At 50.7% G+C, this 20,377-nt stretch overlaps 1 protein-coding gene across 1 annotated transcript in view; it reads left to right on the forward strand.

Moving 5' to 3' along the window:
• Positions 1 to 429: 429 nt before the first annotated feature.
• The window catches only part of LOC131666615 (low-density lipoprotein receptor-related protein 2), a 47,828-nt gene continuing 27,880 nt past the window's right edge, over positions 430 to 20,377 (forward strand). Inside the window, exon 1 of the mRNA XM_058939448.1 lies at positions 430 to 819. Coding sequence (XP_058795431.1) covers positions 723 to 819 — 97 coding nt within the window. The 5' untranslated portion in view covers positions 430 to 722. The remainder of the gene's footprint in view (positions 820 to 20,377) is intronic.

Consider the following 20,377-nt stretch of genomic DNA (forward strand, 5'->3'; position numbering starts at 1 on the left):
ATTGGAGGCGAGAGCAAGCCAGACACGCGCTCCGAGCGCGAAAAAGAAGGAGCAGCGGGAAATCCAGGAGGACGAGAGAGGAAGACGGCGCAAGGAAAGATCGCTGGCCTCTCAACGAAACCTCCACGTTGCATGGCTGCGGCGGCGGCCGACAAGTCGTCGGTCCCTGCTCGGCTCTAGAGAGAGAGAGAGAGAGAGAGAGAGAGAGAGAGAGAGAAGAGAGAGAAGAGAGAGGAGAGAGGGCTCTGTCTATAGACATAACTGGATGAGAGAGGCTGGCGGTGCGAGTTTGTATTATGCACGGCTGGTACGGCGAGAGAGAGAGAGAGAGAGAGAGAGAGAGAGAGAGAGAAGGTACCTGTCGCCGGTCGGCGGTGGCGGCGGCGGCCATGTTGCCTCGCTGGGACCAGTCGCCCGCTGACCGCGACCGGGTCCACACACGCGGCAGACTCGCGCGCGGGCTTCGGCAGCCACAGCTCGAGCGTTCGTCGACGCACCCACACGCACACGCGCGAGGCACGCGATGGACTGACGTGCCAATCTCACCCCCCCTCCCCTCGATTCGCTACGCCCCAGCCCGTCGAGTTCCCGAGGGAGGCGAAGATTTCGGTGCGCCGGACAGCGACTGGCGAAAGTGCGAGGGAGTTGTGACGGAAAGGGAGCCGCGGAGATTAAATACGACGAAGTGAGGCCCCGGGGGTTAGTGCAGCAGCGGAGGCGCCATGGCCGAGCGCCACCGTAGCCTCGTCCTGCTGGCACTCGTGCTCGGCTGCTGCTGCTGCTACCTTGGACTCGCCGGTGCCGCCAATAAGGGACTCGGTATGTCTTCGGCCAGCTCCTATACCTATACTTTTTATTCACAGGTATGCGACTAGAGTCGCGCGCTCCCCCTCAACAGGTGCCACACGGTCTCTCCCTTTTTGCGTGCTTTCTACCTACTGCGCGGGCGAACGCTACGCGGGCTAGATCTCTCGGCGAGCTCAAAAAGCCCGCCGCTGGATTTCTTTGCTCCGGCGCGCCACTTCTAGAAAGTGCCACGAAATTGCCCGCGCCGCGCAAAAGTATGCCGATTTCACGCGCCACCGGGAAAAACAAATGTGCTCGGACGGAGAGAAATAAAAATAGAGATGAATAAAAAACGACGACGCAGCTACTACGGGAACGGGAGGACGACGGGAAATGGTATCGTGACTCGTCTCCGTGTATTTTCTCGGCGAGGCGACGCGATAATCCAGCGGATTTTCACCGACTTTCTTTCCACGGCAAAAACTCATTAGTCCGTCGCGCGCTTGCGCCGTTGCGGGCCCCCCTTTGTCTCGCTAGAAAAAAAAACACGAAAATCGTCAGAGTGAAATTGGGTTTGAATACAGGAATTTTCTATCGCGCAATGGGTACCCGAAGCTCTTTAAAAATTTGTCAGCCTGAGTGCCTTCTAATGGCACTGAAATTAGTATTCCGAGAGTTCTCTAACGTTATGTCATACCGAGTAAAATTCTACGGTTTCGTCGTGGCGCTCGAAAATCATTGCCGATGGGATCATGCGAGTCCTCCAAACAAAAAAGTTATCGTAACGATGCGTTCGAAGCTGCGGGAGAGAGAGAGAAAAAGGACAACACGTCATCACAAAGAAAGTATGTCAAAGAGTGTAAGGACCGTTTGTATAAACACATCGGCAGTAAAAAAAGTAAAGCGCGCAGAAAATAAATCGCCGCGCGGGCGAAAATTCGGGCCGACGCTGCTTCCGAGATGGAAAAGACGAAGAAGAAAGAAAAAAAAAAACAGTTGGCTAAGCGGCCGAGCGTTTCATAAGCCACCGCGGCTTTTCGGCTCGCGGAGGAATCCAAACGAGAGTAGACGCGCGTTCGAGGGAGAGCTCGATCGCGCGGCCCGAGTCGTCGTCGGGGAGGTCAGTCGGGCTGGAAATATCGGTGATTTGCGGTGCGCGCGCGCCCGTCAAATGACAGGAGGCGAGCGCCTCTTCCGGGCCGTGCCGGCCGTGGCCTTTGCGCAACGCTCGTTTTCGACTGCAGGCGAAAAATTGCCGAGTCGCTTCCTCGGCCGGAATCGTTGCGCAATCGGTCACGCGCTGCCGTTCGGCGCATTCCGATTCCCAAAGTGATCTTCGCCGAGGCGAGCGCCTTTTCGCCGGCCACCCGTCCGCGTTCCCTCCTCTCGCGGCTGCGAAATAACAGAGAACAGGAAGAAAAAGGAAAAAAGTCGGCTGAGTTACAGTTAGGAGTCGCCGCGCTCGCTTCTTTTTGTCGCGCGCCTCTCTTGGCATCTCCGACGATGCTGTAACCTCCGCCGATCGTCGAAGCCCAATACTCGGCGCCGCTCCGAAAACCGACGCTCGCCTTCGGACACCGTTACAGCGGGGAGCTCGGATTCTTTCCAAGCACGACTCGTTGCCGCTTCCGCGGACTGACGCCAGCGACGGGGAGACACGAGCGTTCTCGAGGCACGCCCGAGGATTTCGAGCCGACGATCGTTATCGCGCTACCAACGGCGACTAACTGTCTTTCAGTGTCGGCTAGGGGGCAAATCGGCGAAAAGGAAAACCGCGCGCGACGATCCGAAAGTGTGGGCGCGGCGCCGAAAAGCTGGCCGAGCCAAAGGTGCAGAGATGTCCGCGCGAACAGAAGGTAGCGGGAGGCGCTCGCTTCTTTCCTTTTTATCTTTCCTCCTCACCCCCCCCCCCCCCCCCGGCCTGTTACGCGCAGCGGCGTATCATATCGGGCCGCCGCGGGGGAAACCGGTTTGTTCCCGCGCGCCCAACTCTCTCGCGCGTTCGTACACACATTGCTCGCGCCCATTCCTGGCGCTCATCCCCGCGTTGAACTTGGCTCTCGTTATCGCAGCCACTTTCCTTTTCTCCTCTTGTTCCTTTTATAAAAGCCGCGCGCGCCTGCCTTTTCCTCTCGAAGCTCGCGTCTCGGGCAAATTGACGCGAGGGCGCTTCGCGTGCGCGCTTCCTTCGTGATTCTCCTTTTCGCCTCCTTCTCGATAACAGGTTTCGCAGTCGTGGACGCGTCGCGCGACATTTTACGGAGGGGAAAAGCCGAGGAGCCCGAGGATTGTTTTTCGCGGCGTCGCGTCCGGTTCTCTTGCAGTACACTTGGGCCACCCGAAAATATGGTTTACCAGGTACGAGTCGAAACAAGCCGTTCTCTCGCCAAATACTACCTCCAATTTTCACGAGTTTGAGTATTGCGGCAGTAGTTGTCGTCGTCGTCGTCGCATCTAGAAAAATACAAATCAGCGCACGCGCACAAATTGTCGTAGTAATGATGCCGAATGATCCGTCCAGTCGATTGCTAGACACAATCGAACGAGCATTAGGTGCGATCCAAAAATATACCATTATATTGATCCGTGATTGTCCTCTTTTTATTGCCAACTGAAAAAAAAAAATTAGCCGGATGAGTGGGCTGTCATAACCGAATTTCACATACGTGAAGAAGTGAGCCGCAAACGAGGTTACGCGCCTTAAATTGAATATTCCTCCTTAATTGCCTTCAAGGCGAGAGGGGGACGACGCAGCTGTAAAGATTTGATCGTTGCCAATACCCGCGGTGATCGTTATACACGTGCAGGGAGAGGAGAAATGTAGCGCTTGAACTGAAGACTTACCAGGGTCAGTTGTTTATGCAAATTAATCTCCGATCATCACGGCATTTGCCAGCAACGAACGTCGATGAGCCGCGACATGTTCTACAAAAGATAAAAACGATTCAGTATAGCGATTAGGAATATCGAAGAAGTCATCGAGTGGTTATGTGATTCAACGACGCGTGTAAACGACCTGCGTGTCCACAATCATTCAGAACGCGTCTCTCTTTCTCTCTGTCTCTATCAGTGTCGATGATGTCCAGTACTCGATGAACAGAGGAAACTTTTAAAAAGCGATAGATACGTGTAAGAAGCTCATCCCTTTCTCTTTTTTCAAGTCTTTTCCGTCCTTCTCTCTCTCTCTCTCTCTCTCTCTCTCTCTCTCTCTCTCTCTCTCTCTCTCTCTCTCTCTCTCTCTCTCTATCTATACCTCCTCGACTGCGTAATGGTCGATGCCAGGAAAATCAAAGGAGCGGGCTAACCGGTTCCCTTCCTCTCTTTCTCTTTCTCGTCAATTGACACGTATGCCGAGTTTTATTTTTTCCATGCAATTGTCAATATGATTTTTCCGATTTCGTGCCCGTGATAATAATATCGATCGCACAGATCGCGTGCTTTTCCCATATTTTGCAGGCTTCGTCTTGACTCACGCCACTGCCATTGTTGGTTGCGATATCTGCGGTGTAGAGGCGCGATGAAACACACGAGATTATGTTCTCGTCGCCAAAGAGGCGGCGATATCAACGAGATTGGCTGCATGTCGAAGCCAATTGTTGATGCCACGGATGTGTCGACGTTGTTTTTCAATTCTAGTCAGGTTCCATTTGGGATCTGCCTCTTCCTGTTGTTAAACGAATCTCTCGATTTGGGCGCGTGGCCGTGATTTTCAATCCGCCTTTTTCAAACGCCCGAGCGCGAGCTCCTATGCAGATTCGTTGTCTGGTTGAATGTGTAATTTTGTTGTAACTCGCTCGCGACGCTGAGAAAGAAATAACAATGATTTTCCGAGTGTCGGATCTTAAGGGAAACGACGTAATGGGTAATGAAGTTCCTTCAAATTACTCGAGAGTAAGCAATTGAAGCGCCAACCCTGCAATTTGCGAGTTTCGAGCCACAAGTACGTCTCCTTCTCACGAAACCAGATCCAGAAATACCCGTGGTTCAATTGACAGAAATAAAAGGAAAAAAAAAAAAAAAAACAAAGGCAGTATATAACCGACTGACGCACTCTCTCTCGAGTGCCAACAATGCCGCGGGGCGACCGTTAACCGATCGCATGCCGATCGCGTACTGAATAAACAAGCGCGCCTCGCTCTCGCGCGCACACATACAATCGATTGCTTTGCGCTGCCGATCGACAACCAACGCCTCAATGAAATCCATAAGGGCGGCTCGTTCGCGAATGTGGGTTGGCGATGTATCGATCCGCCGACGCTCTACGTTCGAAGCGCGCAAGGGTGAGCCAGGCGTCGATCCGTCGAAAGACGCCGTCGGCAGCGCTCGCCTGACGCGCGCTCATCGAATCCGAGGAAAACGAGCAATCAGCGAAGTCGCGTGCACGGAGAGCGCGTTCAGAGCACGGAGCTCGTCGTATGTGCGCGCGCGTACTGTCGGCTGAGAGAAGGATATTTTCATACGGCGTGACGAACTTTGACTCCGCCGCTGTGAATGTGTTCCGCTGACCGACAATGTGAACGACCCCGATCAATTAGAGAGCGCATCTTCGCTCTATCCCTCTCTTTCACGCTCTGCAGTAGCCCGATAAAATGTATCGGTTGGAGGGACCGCCGGGACGTGGCGTCCCGAAACTCAAAGAGTCAGAGAGAGAGAGAGAGAGAGAGAGAGAAAGACGGAAAAAAATACTCACGTACTCTCTTTCACTCTTCAACGAGAGAGAGAGAGAGAGAGAGAGAGAGAGAGAGAGAGAGAGAGAGGCGAGGGTCCCGCTATCCGGTTGCCCGCTAGTCCGTAAGGTGAATGAACTCGAGTCCGCCTACTGGCGCATATATATATATATATATATATATATATGTATATATCTGGCTTTCTGCCGCCGCTGCGAGTGCTATCACCTTTCTCCACCCCATAAGTACATACACGCACACACGCATGCACCATCTTACGTCTGACATACTCGCATTTCGTTTTAATACTCTCACAGTCGTAAGAACTTTGAAATCGCACTCGACAGATGTCGCCGCAGTTGCCGCAAGCAAAAAAGAACAAAAAAAAGATTTCTCATCCTTTCGAAACTCGAGATCGAAGCTCCGCGTCGCGCCGTTCGAGAGGGAAACGCGCGAGAAAATAGGACCGATTGTCCCTTCTCTCTTGCTCACTGGGTCACCGGCGGAGAAAAAAAGATCACGGGGCAAATCCCATATAACCTACAATCTCGACGTGTCAGCTGACACTGCATCTCTCTCTCGCTCTCTGCGTTTTTTCCGCCAAAGCGCGATCGTTGCTTTCGCGGTATATCTCCCAGGCACTGACCTTCCCTCCCATCCATTGTCATACTGTAGCCCTCGTTTTTACTACTCCAATTACTGTCTCATTCTGCTACGCGTGCAATTGTGATTGCCAGCTTTCATTGCAATTTTAGTTCCTGAGTGTGCCTTGATTTTTCGAAATTTTGCTGTTTCCCGTCGATCGCCAATCCCTGAACATCGGTCGCCGATCCTGTATCTACGTTGAACTTTAGGAAGCCTTGCGTGTTCAATGATAACTGCATTTTCTAAAGCCAAGCGCTCAACAACGAGCCGAACAGTGGAAATAAAAATATCTCCATTGTTTTTCAGAATACTTAATGGCGAGTCGGCACTCGCGTGTAAATGTGTTGATTTTTCAGCGGCGACCGGCTGGAAAGTGTAGATAGAGCCACGGAGAACGCAGCAGCAAGTCGTCAGAGTCACTAAATCACTCCTATCCGCTAATCGTCAAGCCGAATAAGCGCGAGGCTTTCTCGAATACAAGTTGGCAACGGGTTTCCGGGAGCCGACGCAGGCTATCACCGACGCGCAGTCGGATCCACGTGGCGTGGCCTTGAAGCCGCGCTAACCATGAAAAATTCGACTTTAGTGGAAAGTGGACCGCGTTGCGTCATCGCGACCGCGACACCGTAATGAAGCCGAGGAAACAATTAGCCGCGAACAATGCGGGGAGTGATCGCCGTCGATGTGCGTATATGCACGCGGCGACAAATCGATCGAGCCGATCGGAATTTCAAATGGCGTAATTACAGAGAGCGTCGGGGGAGGCACGCACATTTGCAATTTGATCGCATTCTTCTCTTGCCAAAAGCTCATTCATTTATGCAGACTAGCCGTTTCGATTACTCATATAGCCAAGGCTGCGGATGATTTTTACAAAGTCGATAGTCTTATTTTATTTTTTATTTCGTCATTGAATGACAATCGCACGGTCGTTGCATTCGCGCAAGATCGCAATTTCCAATTCGACGGCTAACGAGATTTTCGACGAGCGAGAGTGGGGCCGCCCCTCTCTATATGCAACGGCAACGGCGGAATCGTACGGGCACAACGATCGGCGTCGCTTCGCGTAAATCGGTCGACGACGGTTCGTTTGATTATTTCATAGCCAACTGCTTGCCGACGAAAAGCCACGCGAATTCAACGATTGCTGTCAGGCGTCAATGCTCCATCCCATAAAAGTTAAAAGGCGAATTACACGTGGAATATAATTATGTTCACCCAGTTCTATTAATAGACACGCAGCTCGCGCGCTCGACGCGATTCCTAGTAAGTAAATAAATGTCCTCTCCCTCTACGGGCCGCTGTTTCTTCTCTTCTCTCTGTCTCTCGACTAATTGTGCATTGCGCATAGGTGGCGAGGTACTACACGTTGCTCTCGTTTCACTCGAGAAACTCGTCCTTAAAAAACAAGAAAAAAGTCAGCTCAATTTGCCTCTAAAGACTCGCTCGTGCTGCGTTGTTGTTTTATTTCGCAAACAGGTGTATTTGCGAAAATGGCCGTTAACCCAGTTTGGCTCGCGCGTTCGTCCGTTGGGGGGGAAAGAGCTCGTTTCGCTTTAATTTTCGCCGAGCGAGTGCACCGCGCGCCGCTGGTCGTACGCGACACAGCGCGTCCCGATACTGGCCCTCGCGGAAGGTGTCGAGTCGACAAGTCGCTCTTTGCTCGCAATTTCGCGCGCCAAACAAAACGCGCAAGCGGTTAAAAGAGAAAATTTATCTGTCCTCGCTTGTCCCTTCGTCCTTCCCCCTTGTCCGATGGCCATTGAAGCGAGCTGACATTTCACGTCGCCGAAGCTCACGAACATCGCCTAGAGCTCGCGTAAAACAGGTCGAGCCTAGCAAAAATAAGCGAGATACCCGAGAGAACAGTTGGCGAGTTAGAGGATACATGGACGTATTGGCGAGACTCGGACAAGCTCGCGCATACAAGTGCACGTATAGGTGCGCGTCGCGAGTTGCGCGCTAGAAAGTCGCGGAGAGGAAGAGAATGTGCATGCTGCAGCAGCGAGCGGAAGAATTTTTTTTTCTTTCTTTCTTATAATGCTCGCGAGCGACTCATTTTGCTTTATAATACGCCTGCCGATTTCATTTGCACGCTTTTGCTTGCGTAAGCCCATGCGTGATTTGCCATTTCCATCCAAATGTCCGTGCTGGCCTATCATATCAGCGTGTGCGCGCGGCGAACGTTACTTGCGATTCGTACGCCTCGAGGAAAAGACGATGTACTGTTCCAACGGGAATCGTACGGATGCGTACGCATGCGGCGATGTAGAGTACATTGCGTGAGAGGACGAGTTTTGCGAATGTGCTCAGCTTGGACGACGTGCGAGCTTTGATTATGTCACTGAAGACCACACTCATAACTGTTTCATAATACTCGTTCTACGCGTTGTTCTTCTTTTTTCCAAGTTAATCTTGCCAAGAAAAGGCTGATTCCCAGTCGATCTGAAATTAACCGTCCATTCGTACAAGTATGCTCATTAGCTTGCCATGCTCGATACTTGTATGCGGCTAATTAAGATCGTTCGGTCAGTCGAGTTTTCTTTTGACGACCGTAGCTGCGAGAAAATTGTCAAATCATCCAAGCTAATGCGAAGAAACTTGGCGCGCAGCTGTATTTAATTATTTTCGAGCGGCAAGCCGCGAGAAGCTTGATCGAGAAAAATGAAACGGAGCCGCGACGCGTGTACACGAGCAGAAGTGAAAAAAGCGTTCTCTAAATTGGGCATCGAGGCAAAGATCTGTATACCGTCACAGACAATTGGCGACACTCTCACGCGATGTGGAAGCGATCGGCAGCCGCGGAAGGTCGCCTGCAGTGGATCGTCGTCGAACTGCTGCAATGAGTGAAAGTTGACGCTTCCCACAAGTGGCGCTGGATCTCTAACGGACTACTTTCATTTCTCTCTCTCTCTCTCTCTCTCCCCTTTTCTTTGCTACACTAGGCACTGCCACCTTGCCTCTTCGCTCAATTTTTCCTCTTTCCAATTCTCTCGCGCGTTCGCCGTCGCCGTGCAGCGGCGATCGCGACTGTTCCTTTTTCCCACGCGCTCGCACTGATTATGTCGCGTGCCGTGAGCGGAGCCGTCACATACCGTCGGCACTGCGGGCTTCAAGAGACTTTAACGCGTCGCCCGTGGATTTGGCGGCGTTGTTCACTCGCTCGGCTCGCGTTTCTCTCCCACCCCTCGGTCTCGCGCGTTGCGCACACTCGTGGATTCGTCGCTTTTGTCGGGCCATTGTTCCGATGGCGTTCGCCCTCGTCGCTGGCGTGGTCGTTGTCGCGCCGCGACTGCAACGCGAACGTACGCGCGAGCGTCAACCCCGTCGGTTCCCGTTGCGTTTCCCTTCCTCGGTTCATTTTTGAGCGGACACTTTCGAGAGCGACGCCAAAGTGTACGCGCGCACGGTAAATAAGGGGAGCAAGGCGAGAGTGCCGCGCGCGGCAATTGGCTCTCTCTCTCTCTCTCTCTCTGCTCCGATCTTGCGCAGCATTAGATGATTGCTCGCGCGACCTTCTCTTATGCACACACCGTAGCGGCTGCGGCTGTAATTGACGAGAACAAACTCGACAACACGTCGATCGCTCGAGACTTTCGGTCTCGAGATGACTGCCAATTTGGTTTTACGTGTTTCGCGCGCTGTTTTGAGTGCACGCGTATACATTGTAGTTCCACGCAAGACAATGCACGCAACGAACCTTTAGCGCAATGCCGCAATGTCGGCCGAGCAGAATGACATCGGGTCGATGCGATAGCCGAGAAGCGATTTCCACACGACGCACGCGTAAGAACTCTTGGAGCGGAGAGGCGAGGATCGACCGACAGGCTAGCCCACACACCCGACCGCCCAACGCGACGGCTTCCCGGCGAACGTCGAGACGAAAATCCGAAAATGGCTGTGCGCGTCCGCTCGCGCATCGTGATCTCGCTACGCGGCGGCCACCTATATCGCAGTCACGGCCCGCGAGATGCCGCGCAGAAAGAAAACGAGAGATTTTCTCCGCGAGCCTGTGTCCCAAGGCCAGAGCGCATTATTGCCAGCGACGAGAACTTTTCTTTCGCTCTGCCTCGAATACTTTGCGCCTGACTGGGCTCCGTCGCGTTACACGCTTCGCCAACGATCGACTCGTCCGGGCTCGCGAGCAGATCGATGGCTTTACGAGCGACCGAGAGTAAAAGTCGGCATTCCTCCCGCGGGCAGCTCGTCGACGGAGCTTCGTTTTGCTTTTGCGAAGCCGATCGGCGGCCCAATGAGTATTTCCCTCGTGTCTCGTTTATAAAAGAAGCTCGCGAGCCGAAAGGGCCATCGAGAGTTTATCGAATCGCTGACGGCACGCGAGCAACGGAGCTGCTCGAAGCTAACGCAACTGATGAAGTGTTATTTCGCAGCAGGATCGCAAATTCAGATGCGTATGCATACGTGCCACGCAATTGCGGGGTTTGCACGAGCAGCGTGCGCGGCTGTCGTCGCGAGAGAGAGAGAGAGAGAGAGCGGAAGCCCCGCGGAAGTTGGACGAGGCCGTGGAGACGTACGTCCGGCGCGCATGTGCCATACCGCGCTGCAAGTTTCACGCGCAACTGTGGTCGGCGGGAGATCGTCCGCGCGATTATTCTTTCGTCACTCGCGAAATAAGGGAGGTCTCACGGCCTCGCAATCGCGCCGCTCGGAGATTATTGTTCTTCTGGCCACGTGAAAATTATCGACGACGTATAAATCGTGTCGGTATTGCGCGTTCGAGTTTTTCACTGATAATCGAACGAACGTGGCTCGGCTCCATTGGGAAAGTTGTACGCGCTTGTACTTTAATGAGCAATTTAAATGCAGTTTCAAGTGAAAACGCTCCATTGAATAAACGCTGTGTGTAGCCGTCGTCGGGATATTAAAGGAAGTTCCTCTGAAGTATCAATTATCGTCCGTTTTACTTCAATCAAACGGCTTATCGAAGTACAGTTCGAGTCCGTTCAGCGAACACCACTCCTCGCCGTTGTTCGAAACTAAACTTGCTTTCGATTTGAATCATCAATTTTTCACGAGCGCTCAACACTCCGTGATCGAGCGATCGTGTTAATTTTTAACAGACCGGGAATACAGTTAAAGTCTAACGCACGCGGCGAACGGAAAGGAACGGAGCACAGCAACAGCAGCCACGCGTACATACGAATTGAGTATAGTCTACATCGGGAGAGGGAGTCGGGGAAAGCACGTAAACTGCGCGTTCGTTGATCCAACCGATCCAATTAACGACATCACGTACACGCATGCATAACTATGTTTGCCGACGCTTCGTCGTCGTCTGTTATTTTTTTTTTTTTGGCAATTATTTTAAGATCATCTTAAATAATTAATAGCTTTTTTCATAATTTTTTTTCATAATGAAAACGTATTCGAAGACCAACAAGTTTTTCAGTTATCTAGTTGACACATTTATTGATATTTCAGTACTAGCATAACTAACAATGTGTCGATGCAGAAAAAGTGAAATACACGCAGAAATGAATATTGCGATGAGAGTTTACTGTGAAGAGTGAATCCTCAACTCGACTTGATTACGACATATTGCAATCGTTCGCGCTGACATATGTCGAGCTAAAGATGTGTTTTGAAAAATCAAAAGCTCGTTGTCGCAACAAAAGCAAAAAATGACCTGACTCAGTAATACGCAGTCGATCGCATATCGAACGGAATAAGAAAAAATAAGCGAACGGCCATTTCCAATGGAGGAGGAAACACAAATCATCGCGTTTTTTTTTCACCTTCCGCGCGTGTCGTTGAATCCAGACTCGCGCACTCTCCGGCCTTTCGCAGTAGATATCATAGAAATGCCGGGGGGAAAAAAAAAAGAAAATGTCAATGTCGATCGAAGGCGCGCCCGCGAAACCGAGCCAGCGGAACGCTGTTCGCTCGGCTTGGCGCCAGCCCGATTGACTCATTCGCCTCTGCGCGCGCGCGTGTGTGCCGCAGCTGCGCGCGAACATCGCGAGGCGCAGGTGCACGGCGCGCGCGAGCCGCAAGGGTCGAGCGGTGCCCGCATCCTTGCACGCGCTTCTGCGACACTCGGAGCCGACTTTTGACGAGTGCGTAAAGCGTCGCCGGCCGTCGCCTCGACACGCCCTCGTTCGTTGACCCCCTTTTTCCTTCCTTTTCCTCTCTCTCTCTCGTCGATTTCGAGCGCCAAGCCGCTACGGCTTCTCTTTTTTCATCGACTGGCATGACGGCTATGCGGATCGACGAGGCTGATGCAACGTGCGAATGCTGGAGCCTTGCGGCTGCTCGTATAACCTGCTCGTTGCATTTATTTTGCAAAGTATCCGCGTGCTCATTGCAATGTGGGCGACGTATTATGTCTGCCTTTGAAACAAAGACAGGATCATGTGTCGCTCAACGTCTCTCTCGAACGTCATTATCGACATTAATTGTCCAAGTTTCTTTGGCGATCTCTCTTTGATTATGTCCGACGGCGGTCAGTTAAAATTGCGATCTTTCGAAATGTCCGAGTACAGAGTGTCGGAAATGCCCGCGGAAGAGGTAATAAATTGAGCGATAAAAATGTCAATCGGGATTGGAGAAAATCAAATGGAAAAGATGAAGAAAAAGCCGATTTCGCGAAAACAAACACGAATGTATAGCACAGATATCGGAGAGTAACTAAGCCCGATCCAATGTGCCAATATTCGCCACTGGCTGATTTATCGCCGATCAAAGGCCTCGCGCAATCGAAATGGCTTGCACTCTAATAACGCGAGCAGTCGAGCGCGCCAATATCAGCCTCGGCTCGCTCGTCAGGTGCAAGCGCTGCCCCGATCCACGTAACTCGCGTTGGAAAAAAGCCGAAAAGTGAGTCTCTCGCGCTGCGCCGGACGCCCGTCTTGCCGATATACACGCACCTCGCCTCGCTATCTTTAACCCCTCGGGCTCGGCGAACGCGGGTTGCGTAATTTCGCCGCAGCGCAAACTCGACTCGCCGTTTAAGGCTCGTCCTGCGTTGCGCGCGCGCGCGCGCTTTCTATAGCAATTCCCATGCGCGAAATCAAATATTCCACTACCCCCCCCCCCCCCCTTACAGCTCGAGTCTTTTAATTGTGGGAAAAAGAAATTGCCTGCGAAGCTCGAGTCGCTTGGAAAAAGTTTAAGCGAATATTCGACTGACGCGTCTCTCTTCTATGTACTTCGATACCTCGTACTTGGGCGGGTCGACGAGCGAAAGACCGATCTCGCGTGCGCCGTAGCTGCGCGCGCTTCGCTAATAATCGCGCGTACACCTGACGTCTCCACCTCGTCGAGCGTCCTTTCTTTCTCATCTTCTTTCGTTTTCCAATGCGACGGTATAGGAGATTCACTTCGCCGAGTCATTCGATTCGTTTCTATTCTACTATTAGACATTTTTTTACGTACCGCGGTATATTAAAGTGTAGCGGTAAATCTGAAGCTAATGTATACTTCTTAATGTATCTGGCTTAATGTATCGGATAGTAGGTCAACATAACCTATAATACTACCAGAAAAATTAATGGTTAGGACACAAAAGTTCGTTCGCGTTACTTTTAGTACAGCATGTTTTTTCAGAGTCGAATATGTCCCGAGGAGGATAAGCAATGGGCTTTTAGAAATTGCACAGAATTGATGAACCTTGGTTCGAACCTGTAGTGAAGCTACTATAGTTGTGTTCGATTAACGACAAATCAAGTAGAGAAAGTCGACTACGAGAGGAATCGGAAGAAGGCTTACGTGAAGTGAGCTTCGACTGCTGAAGTGATCGAATGACGCTTTTGTTAAATGTGGGACTCGAAAAAATGTGTCTACTGAAATCTTTGTTCTCCGGCGAGGATATAGTGGTTTGAAAATTTGTCTCAAATCGATCGATATTACAACGTTGACATATCATTAAAGGCATCCGATTGCCAATTACAAGTCCATAGATAATAACATAAAACGAAATTTATTCAGATAAAACTTTCCATCGATTTGAATTTCTATATCGATCCAACACCGACGGACGCCTGGCGAAACGCTTGTGCCCATTTGTCGAGTCTGCAAAATCCAACAGGTGTAAATCTTCGAGAAACCATTTGAAGGGCAGCTCGTCCATCATTGTGCGGCCGAGTGGCTAAGAATATATACTTAATCGCAGGAGAGGTATAAGAAGTGGCCCGAGGCGGCGACCTTGATGCTGCGATAGCGATCGCTTACGTCGGTCGCGATGTGATCGGCCCCTAAGAAATTTCCATCATGTCGGACGCCTAATTTTGCCAAAGTGACGTGCGACGCGATCGGTAAAAGATGGGACCTCCTCCAAGTAGAAGAGTCGTTAAACGAACGTCGCGCCAGCGTTATTTTACCACGCCGATGGCGCGACGAGGCAAAAAGTCGAGCATCGATGTTATCTTCACTACTGCTTGTAAAAATGTGACGCGCAGCGCATAAACATCTGCTCGAGAGAATACAGGCTTTGTCCTGAACTCATTCGATTAAACGGCGCACTGCGCGAGCATGTCTGCGACTCGATTCCTTTCCTTTTTTTTCCAAACAGCGCGAGCGATTTGACAACGGAAAATATCTCGCGGAGTATAACGACGTTATTAGTTTGACTGTGTCGTGAACGCGAGGCGAGCTCTCGGTTGAGTCGCCTTGAATGGCTGTGCTTTTAAGCGAATGCAAACTTTGTCGTAAATTAATGCAATTAAGCAGTCGTCAGGCTGATCGAAAAGGACTTATGCAACTCGATGCTGTTTTTTCTTCTATCAGCCGGCGCAAATTATTTGTTTTACTTAAGTTCGCTCGAGCGGACGATCCGCCAGGAGAGTATCACGTTTCTCATCGGGCACATCTGAATATTCGCTATGAAAATATCGCGAACGATATTGCGCCGCGCATCTTGAGAAACGAATTTACGACATCGCCGTTTATTGGAATTCGATTGTGCAAGATTGATTAAAGAAAATGCTTGCTTACGCGCGTTCATTTAGTTCGCTTTTTTGCTTTTTTTTTTCTTTTACGATTCCGCTTTGCCGAGAGGCTCGCGAAGCGCGCTGATAAGCGGCAATGCCTTACCGGCGAATCGTTGCGCAGACGCTCGAACGCCGTTTCGACACGGGCGAACGCTCTGCCTGTAGCTTCGCGAAACATCGGACGAATCCCATGCCGCGCCGTGCGCAATCTCATTTTCGGACGTAGGCACGCGCTCGGCGCGACATCGTCACCTGTCTCTTTCTCTCTCTTACGAGCGTTTTTCTACGGACGCTTCGAGTGGAAGCCTCGAAGAGCACCCCTGTGCCACGCGCGGCAGCACGGACCGATGGCGCCGACCTTGGATCCTCGCGCCGATTTTGAAGGTTGTAACGGGTACGACGGCGATATGCCGTCCGGTCGGTTCACGACGGGTCGCGATCTTGCCACGACGCGCGCTTGAGTCGCGTGACGAACGACGTTCGTCAATTTTCAATGGTGCATTCGAAACTCTCTCGCGTACGCGGCACGTGGCATCGATACAGCTTTCGCGTCCATTTTTCAGAAGCGGAGCAGTCGCTGCGTACGCAGGCGACGATTCCTTTCGTTCGGCTGGTCTGCGTCGATGCCGCAGCCTTCGCTCGTTTCAGTCCAGAAGATCCGATCTGTCGTCGCCGAGCACCTGTGGAATTTCGACAAATCGGCCTCTTCTTTGCCTCGTAGGTTACGCAACTCTGAGATAGCGTCTTCGAAAGCGCCACTCGGATCGGTTTATCTTCCGCGAACGCTCTAAGCGCTTTACAACGTGCGGCCATCTTTTCTCCCCCTCCTCCCCCTCCAGTTATGGTATAGTACAGGTATAGTTGAGAATATATTGCTCAACGAATCTTTGACAATAATCTTGCTGTTAACGAGCGCCGATTTTCGCGAGTCGGGAATTTTCGTTTTCTTTCTGACTAGGCTCGGTGGGGGCCGACTGGAAGGCAAATCGAATCATTAGGAGCGATCTCGGCTTCAACGGACCTCGCAGCAAACGGAACATCCTCCGCACACGATGGCAAATGCGATCTCTACTTTCCAGATAAAAGGGGGACTCGCGAGCGACGCGCTGGCGTTGGCGGGTAAATTTGGACGCTGCTGATCGATCGTAGGGACGTTCGACGACGTTTGGCACGCTCGGCCCGCGTCGATCGGCAGCGGCGAGCGCCGAGCGACGACACAATTAGCGAAACCGCGTCGCACGCTCATTAGACGCGAAGTGATTTATATCGAGTCGCGACGCGGATGCTCGTCCCCTCGGCGCAGGCGAGAAGGTGGAGAGGCACTTTGATCGCGGCATTCGTCGAGACGGAAAAATCGCGCGCAAGTAAGCCAAAGCGAGCTCGGCTGCAGCGGCGGAGCTGCTGCAAGGTAGGCTCGCTCGTTGTCGTTCTCTCTCTCTCTCTCTCTCTCTCTCTGTTTCTGGGGAGCTGGCACGGCCTGGCACCGCTTAGCTTTTAGCTGCAGCGGCGGCGACCTCCCACTCTTTTCTCTCTCTCTCTCTCTCTCGGCAGCGGCTTCTCGCGTGCGTACACATCGTGTGAGTCACTCGTCGCCGCTGCTGGCGCTCGCGCAGCTCTCCAAAGCACTCTCTTTAGCTTGTAGCGCCGATTTTTGCCGTCTGCGCTTACGTAAGCGCGATGCTACTTTTCGTCTGACTTTGACCCGTGGCGCGAGCTCTTTTATGTTCGGGCCGGTTCGCCGAGGTCGACCCGCTGTACCCTCGCGATCGCTCGAGACATTGGACAGGCGGGAACGGCTCTGCGACAGTCCTCTTTCCATCATACGCGTGCCGTTCGCCATTTACATTCGCGTCTTGCTGCTCCCAAACAAAAGACACGCCGTTTCGTAGCTTTCGCCTCGCGGGTTCGCTTAATCAGCGCGTCGACCGCGAACCGATCTCTCCGTGGCGATCGTGGACCGATCGTTCGGCCGGTCGAACTCCAATGAAACCAAAGTGAGAACTGCGCAACGGCGGACGTCTCTGCCGTAATGCCAAGTCGGTTTTTCTTCTTTCGCAGCCGCTGCTTGCCTGCCGCGGGTCATCTCCGGGTACAGCCCGACCCGGCGTTACAGGTGGAGTGAGCGTCGCGCGACAGTTCGCCCTACCGCGAGGAAGAGCAGGCGAGAGAGCTGCGCCTCGTGTACTGTCTCGCGAGCGGCGAGTGAAACCCGAGCGAATTGGAGCAGGCAGCACGTGCCGCGTACGACTGCTCCGATTCTCCGGCGTTGCGGCCGAACGACCGCCGCTTTTTTTCTTCCTCCCTTCTTTCTTTCCTTTCTTTTTACGCTTATATTCGTTTACGACGAGCTGCCGCGCTATCGCCGCGCGGCTGTAGCTCGAGTCCGTTGCCCCTTTCACCAGGCCTACGGATTTTCGCTTTGCTGCTGCCCATCGCGCTTCCTGCGCGCGTGTCTGCATTTTTATATGCTAATCCCCCTGCAACGCCTGCCCCCCCCCCCCCTCCCAACCGTTTCTCTCGCTTTTCCCGTGCGCGCAATTTGAATGCCGCGCCGGCCATTGAATTCAAGTTGTAGGTCAATACCGCAGAGCCTGCTTGATTTTTTTTTTGTTTGGATGCCTTTTCACGCAACGGTTGTCATTTTTTTTAATGCCCAGGCTTCGCGCGTGCGTGCGCACTATTCAACTTCGAAATAACGTTCGAACGGACTTTGTGTCTGCGTGACAATCATGTCAAATCACAAGTGCTATTGTTAATGCGCACGAACTTGTGTCGACTTACATTTGAATAACAATGCATTTTCAGCCAAGCTTATTTGTTCTATTATGCACAAGACAAATGTAGATTCGGAACGTACTGAAAATAAGTTGTATCGCGGAGAGCTGGAACAGAATTCTGCATATTTTTTTACGCCTCGGAATCGTTCGTTGATAAAAGTTGCTTGTTTTTTCTACTAGAAAAAACAACAAAAAAAAAGGAAAATAAAATACATGGTCATTTTTATGAGTCGATCATTACATTACTGTAATTGGCTCATAAAAGTGACTCTTCAGGTTTTCTAGCTCGAGAAGAATGAAGCAAAAAATAAACCTAGAATGTTTGTAACGATTTTTGAATTTAGAAATAAACCAATAACGAAGCATTGTCCCTGATTTTAATCTATTTTTAGCGAGCTAAACTAAAGTCTAACCGCAAATAGTCATCAATTTCTCTTTTAATTATCATAGTAAACCACCGATCACAGTAAAAGATAAAACCGACAAATAAATACAGAATTCCGAAGAATACTAAAATCGCTATTGCCAATCAAACTTTCTCACCGACCGAGACAATCAGAAAAAAAAAAAGTGTCTCCTATGGCCGTAAGAATCCACCGGCAGAAAATGCTCTCGTAATAATTGCTCGGCTGAGAATGCGTGTAAGCCGCGAACACGTGTCGCATTGCAGCTTGTGTCGGCTGGAGGCGAGAAGGTGGCGGCGTCGACGAATCGAGGTCCCTTCTTTCCCTCTCTTACGGCTGCAGACCATAGAACAATGCCTCGCTGATGGCGCAACACGTGCACAAGTCGTCGTCAATTCTCGCTCGCACGTATAAGATTCAATCCGCTCTCCTAGGAGCATGTACACGGCTTTCGGCCGGCTGCCAATGATGCGCTTTTCGCTTGCGTTTGCGCAAAGGGATTTCCAGAGCATAAGAAGCTCTTTCGATCATCGCCGAAAGTGTTTATAATCATTTCGCTTTCGCAGTCGTGGAAAGTCACAAGACAGCAAATTGTATCATTTGCTTTACGTAAAGTTTTTGGCACTTCGTGAATAACTCATTCAGTGTATAAATCAGATATTAACATCATCAAACGCATTATAAGAACTCGATAAGGAAGAGAAACTCGTTCGATCTGAGGTAAAACTTGATATGCAATTTTGAGTTTCTCGTTCGACTTGATTTTTGAAAGTTAAAATATCCATCATCGCGTTCCGGTTACTAGAGCTCTCATCAAGTTTTCAACTCATGAAAACTGGATGAAATTTCCAGTTTGCATGGCTTCAAATTCATTTCCAATCCCGAGTGTTCGGCAAGCTCTCGGGGAAATAACTGTAGCGACGATTTGACACTCGTTAAATCTACTTTTATCGCGATAAAAAGAAAAAAAATAAAGAAAAAGAAGTAACTTCCTTTATTATTTTGTATGTTTTTTAACATCGCGCGAACTCGTAAACTTCGACAATGAGATTCCAGGAAAAAAGTGAATCTTCATTTCACGGATAGTTTGAGCAGCTTTTTTTCAAAAGAGAAAGCTCGCTGAGAATCGTTGCTAAAATATAGATAAGAAACAAGCTACTCGCACTGATCGTGTCCTGCGGTAACGCAACCTTAATCGCGACCCAGCGATCACTGAATCGATCGTCGCTTTGAATTTGGAAAAAGCAGCGACAGTTGGCTATTAATTGATCGGCAACGAAAAAGAGTCAGTTGGAATACACGTCAACTTGAATTTTAGCCGCGGCGAACGGAGAACGGGGCAAACAAAGAATTGTTACGCAAGAGTATGCAAGAAGATGCATTCTAGGCTGTATCACGTTTTCACCTGCAGGCTCGCTCAGCTTACATCTTCATGCTCGCGCACAATGAGAAAGTCCTCTCTCTGATTTTCATTTTGATTGCATGCAGCTCCACTGCGCCGCCGACGCTGCACTAATCCCGACAGATTTACGGCTCGTTGCCTTGCGCTTGGAGTTCCAGCCGAACGCTTACTTTCTATCCATGAGCATTGATTCGATTAGATCGATAGCGAACAAACCAAGTCGAACTTTTTCACCGAGAATCGTGTTTTTCGGAGATCAATTACATTAAATCCAAAGTGGTTGTTTGGAGGATTCACGAGAGATTAGTAGACGGTATTGAGTTTAATGATTTGAGATGATCTATACGATGAAACACTTTGATTGTGCTATAATATAATAGATTTGAGTTACTACAAATCTTAACACAAAAGACTCGGTTCATTGTTGAAAATAGACTGATGGTTGTCCAAATGTAATATCAATAAAACATAACTGGATTCAGTAGAATTTAATGAAAAGAGAAGATACGTTTGATAGATCTATGTACTCGAGCTGCATTAAACCGTAAAATAATAACTCCAACGCAAACTCATCTTGCCTAGAGAAAGAGAAAGAGCTGCCGGAGCTCGCGGGCGGGAGCGAGAGAACAAGCCTCGCAAAAGCCAAGATACGCGCGTAAGCCTGACGTAATTTCTCGCGCAGTCTCGCGCTGAAAGGGTGTCGCACTCTCTGGGCATGAGCGTGAGTAACGGTGAATTCTCGCGATGA

Source organism: Phymastichus coffea, unplaced genomic scaffold (genome assembly GCF_024137745.1).
Source record: "Phymastichus coffea isolate CEN01 unplaced genomic scaffold, Cenicafe_Pcof_1.1 PCOF00059, whole genome shotgun sequence".
Classification (NCBI taxonomy): domain Eukaryota; kingdom Metazoa; phylum Arthropoda; class Insecta; order Hymenoptera; family Eulophidae; genus Phymastichus; species Phymastichus coffea.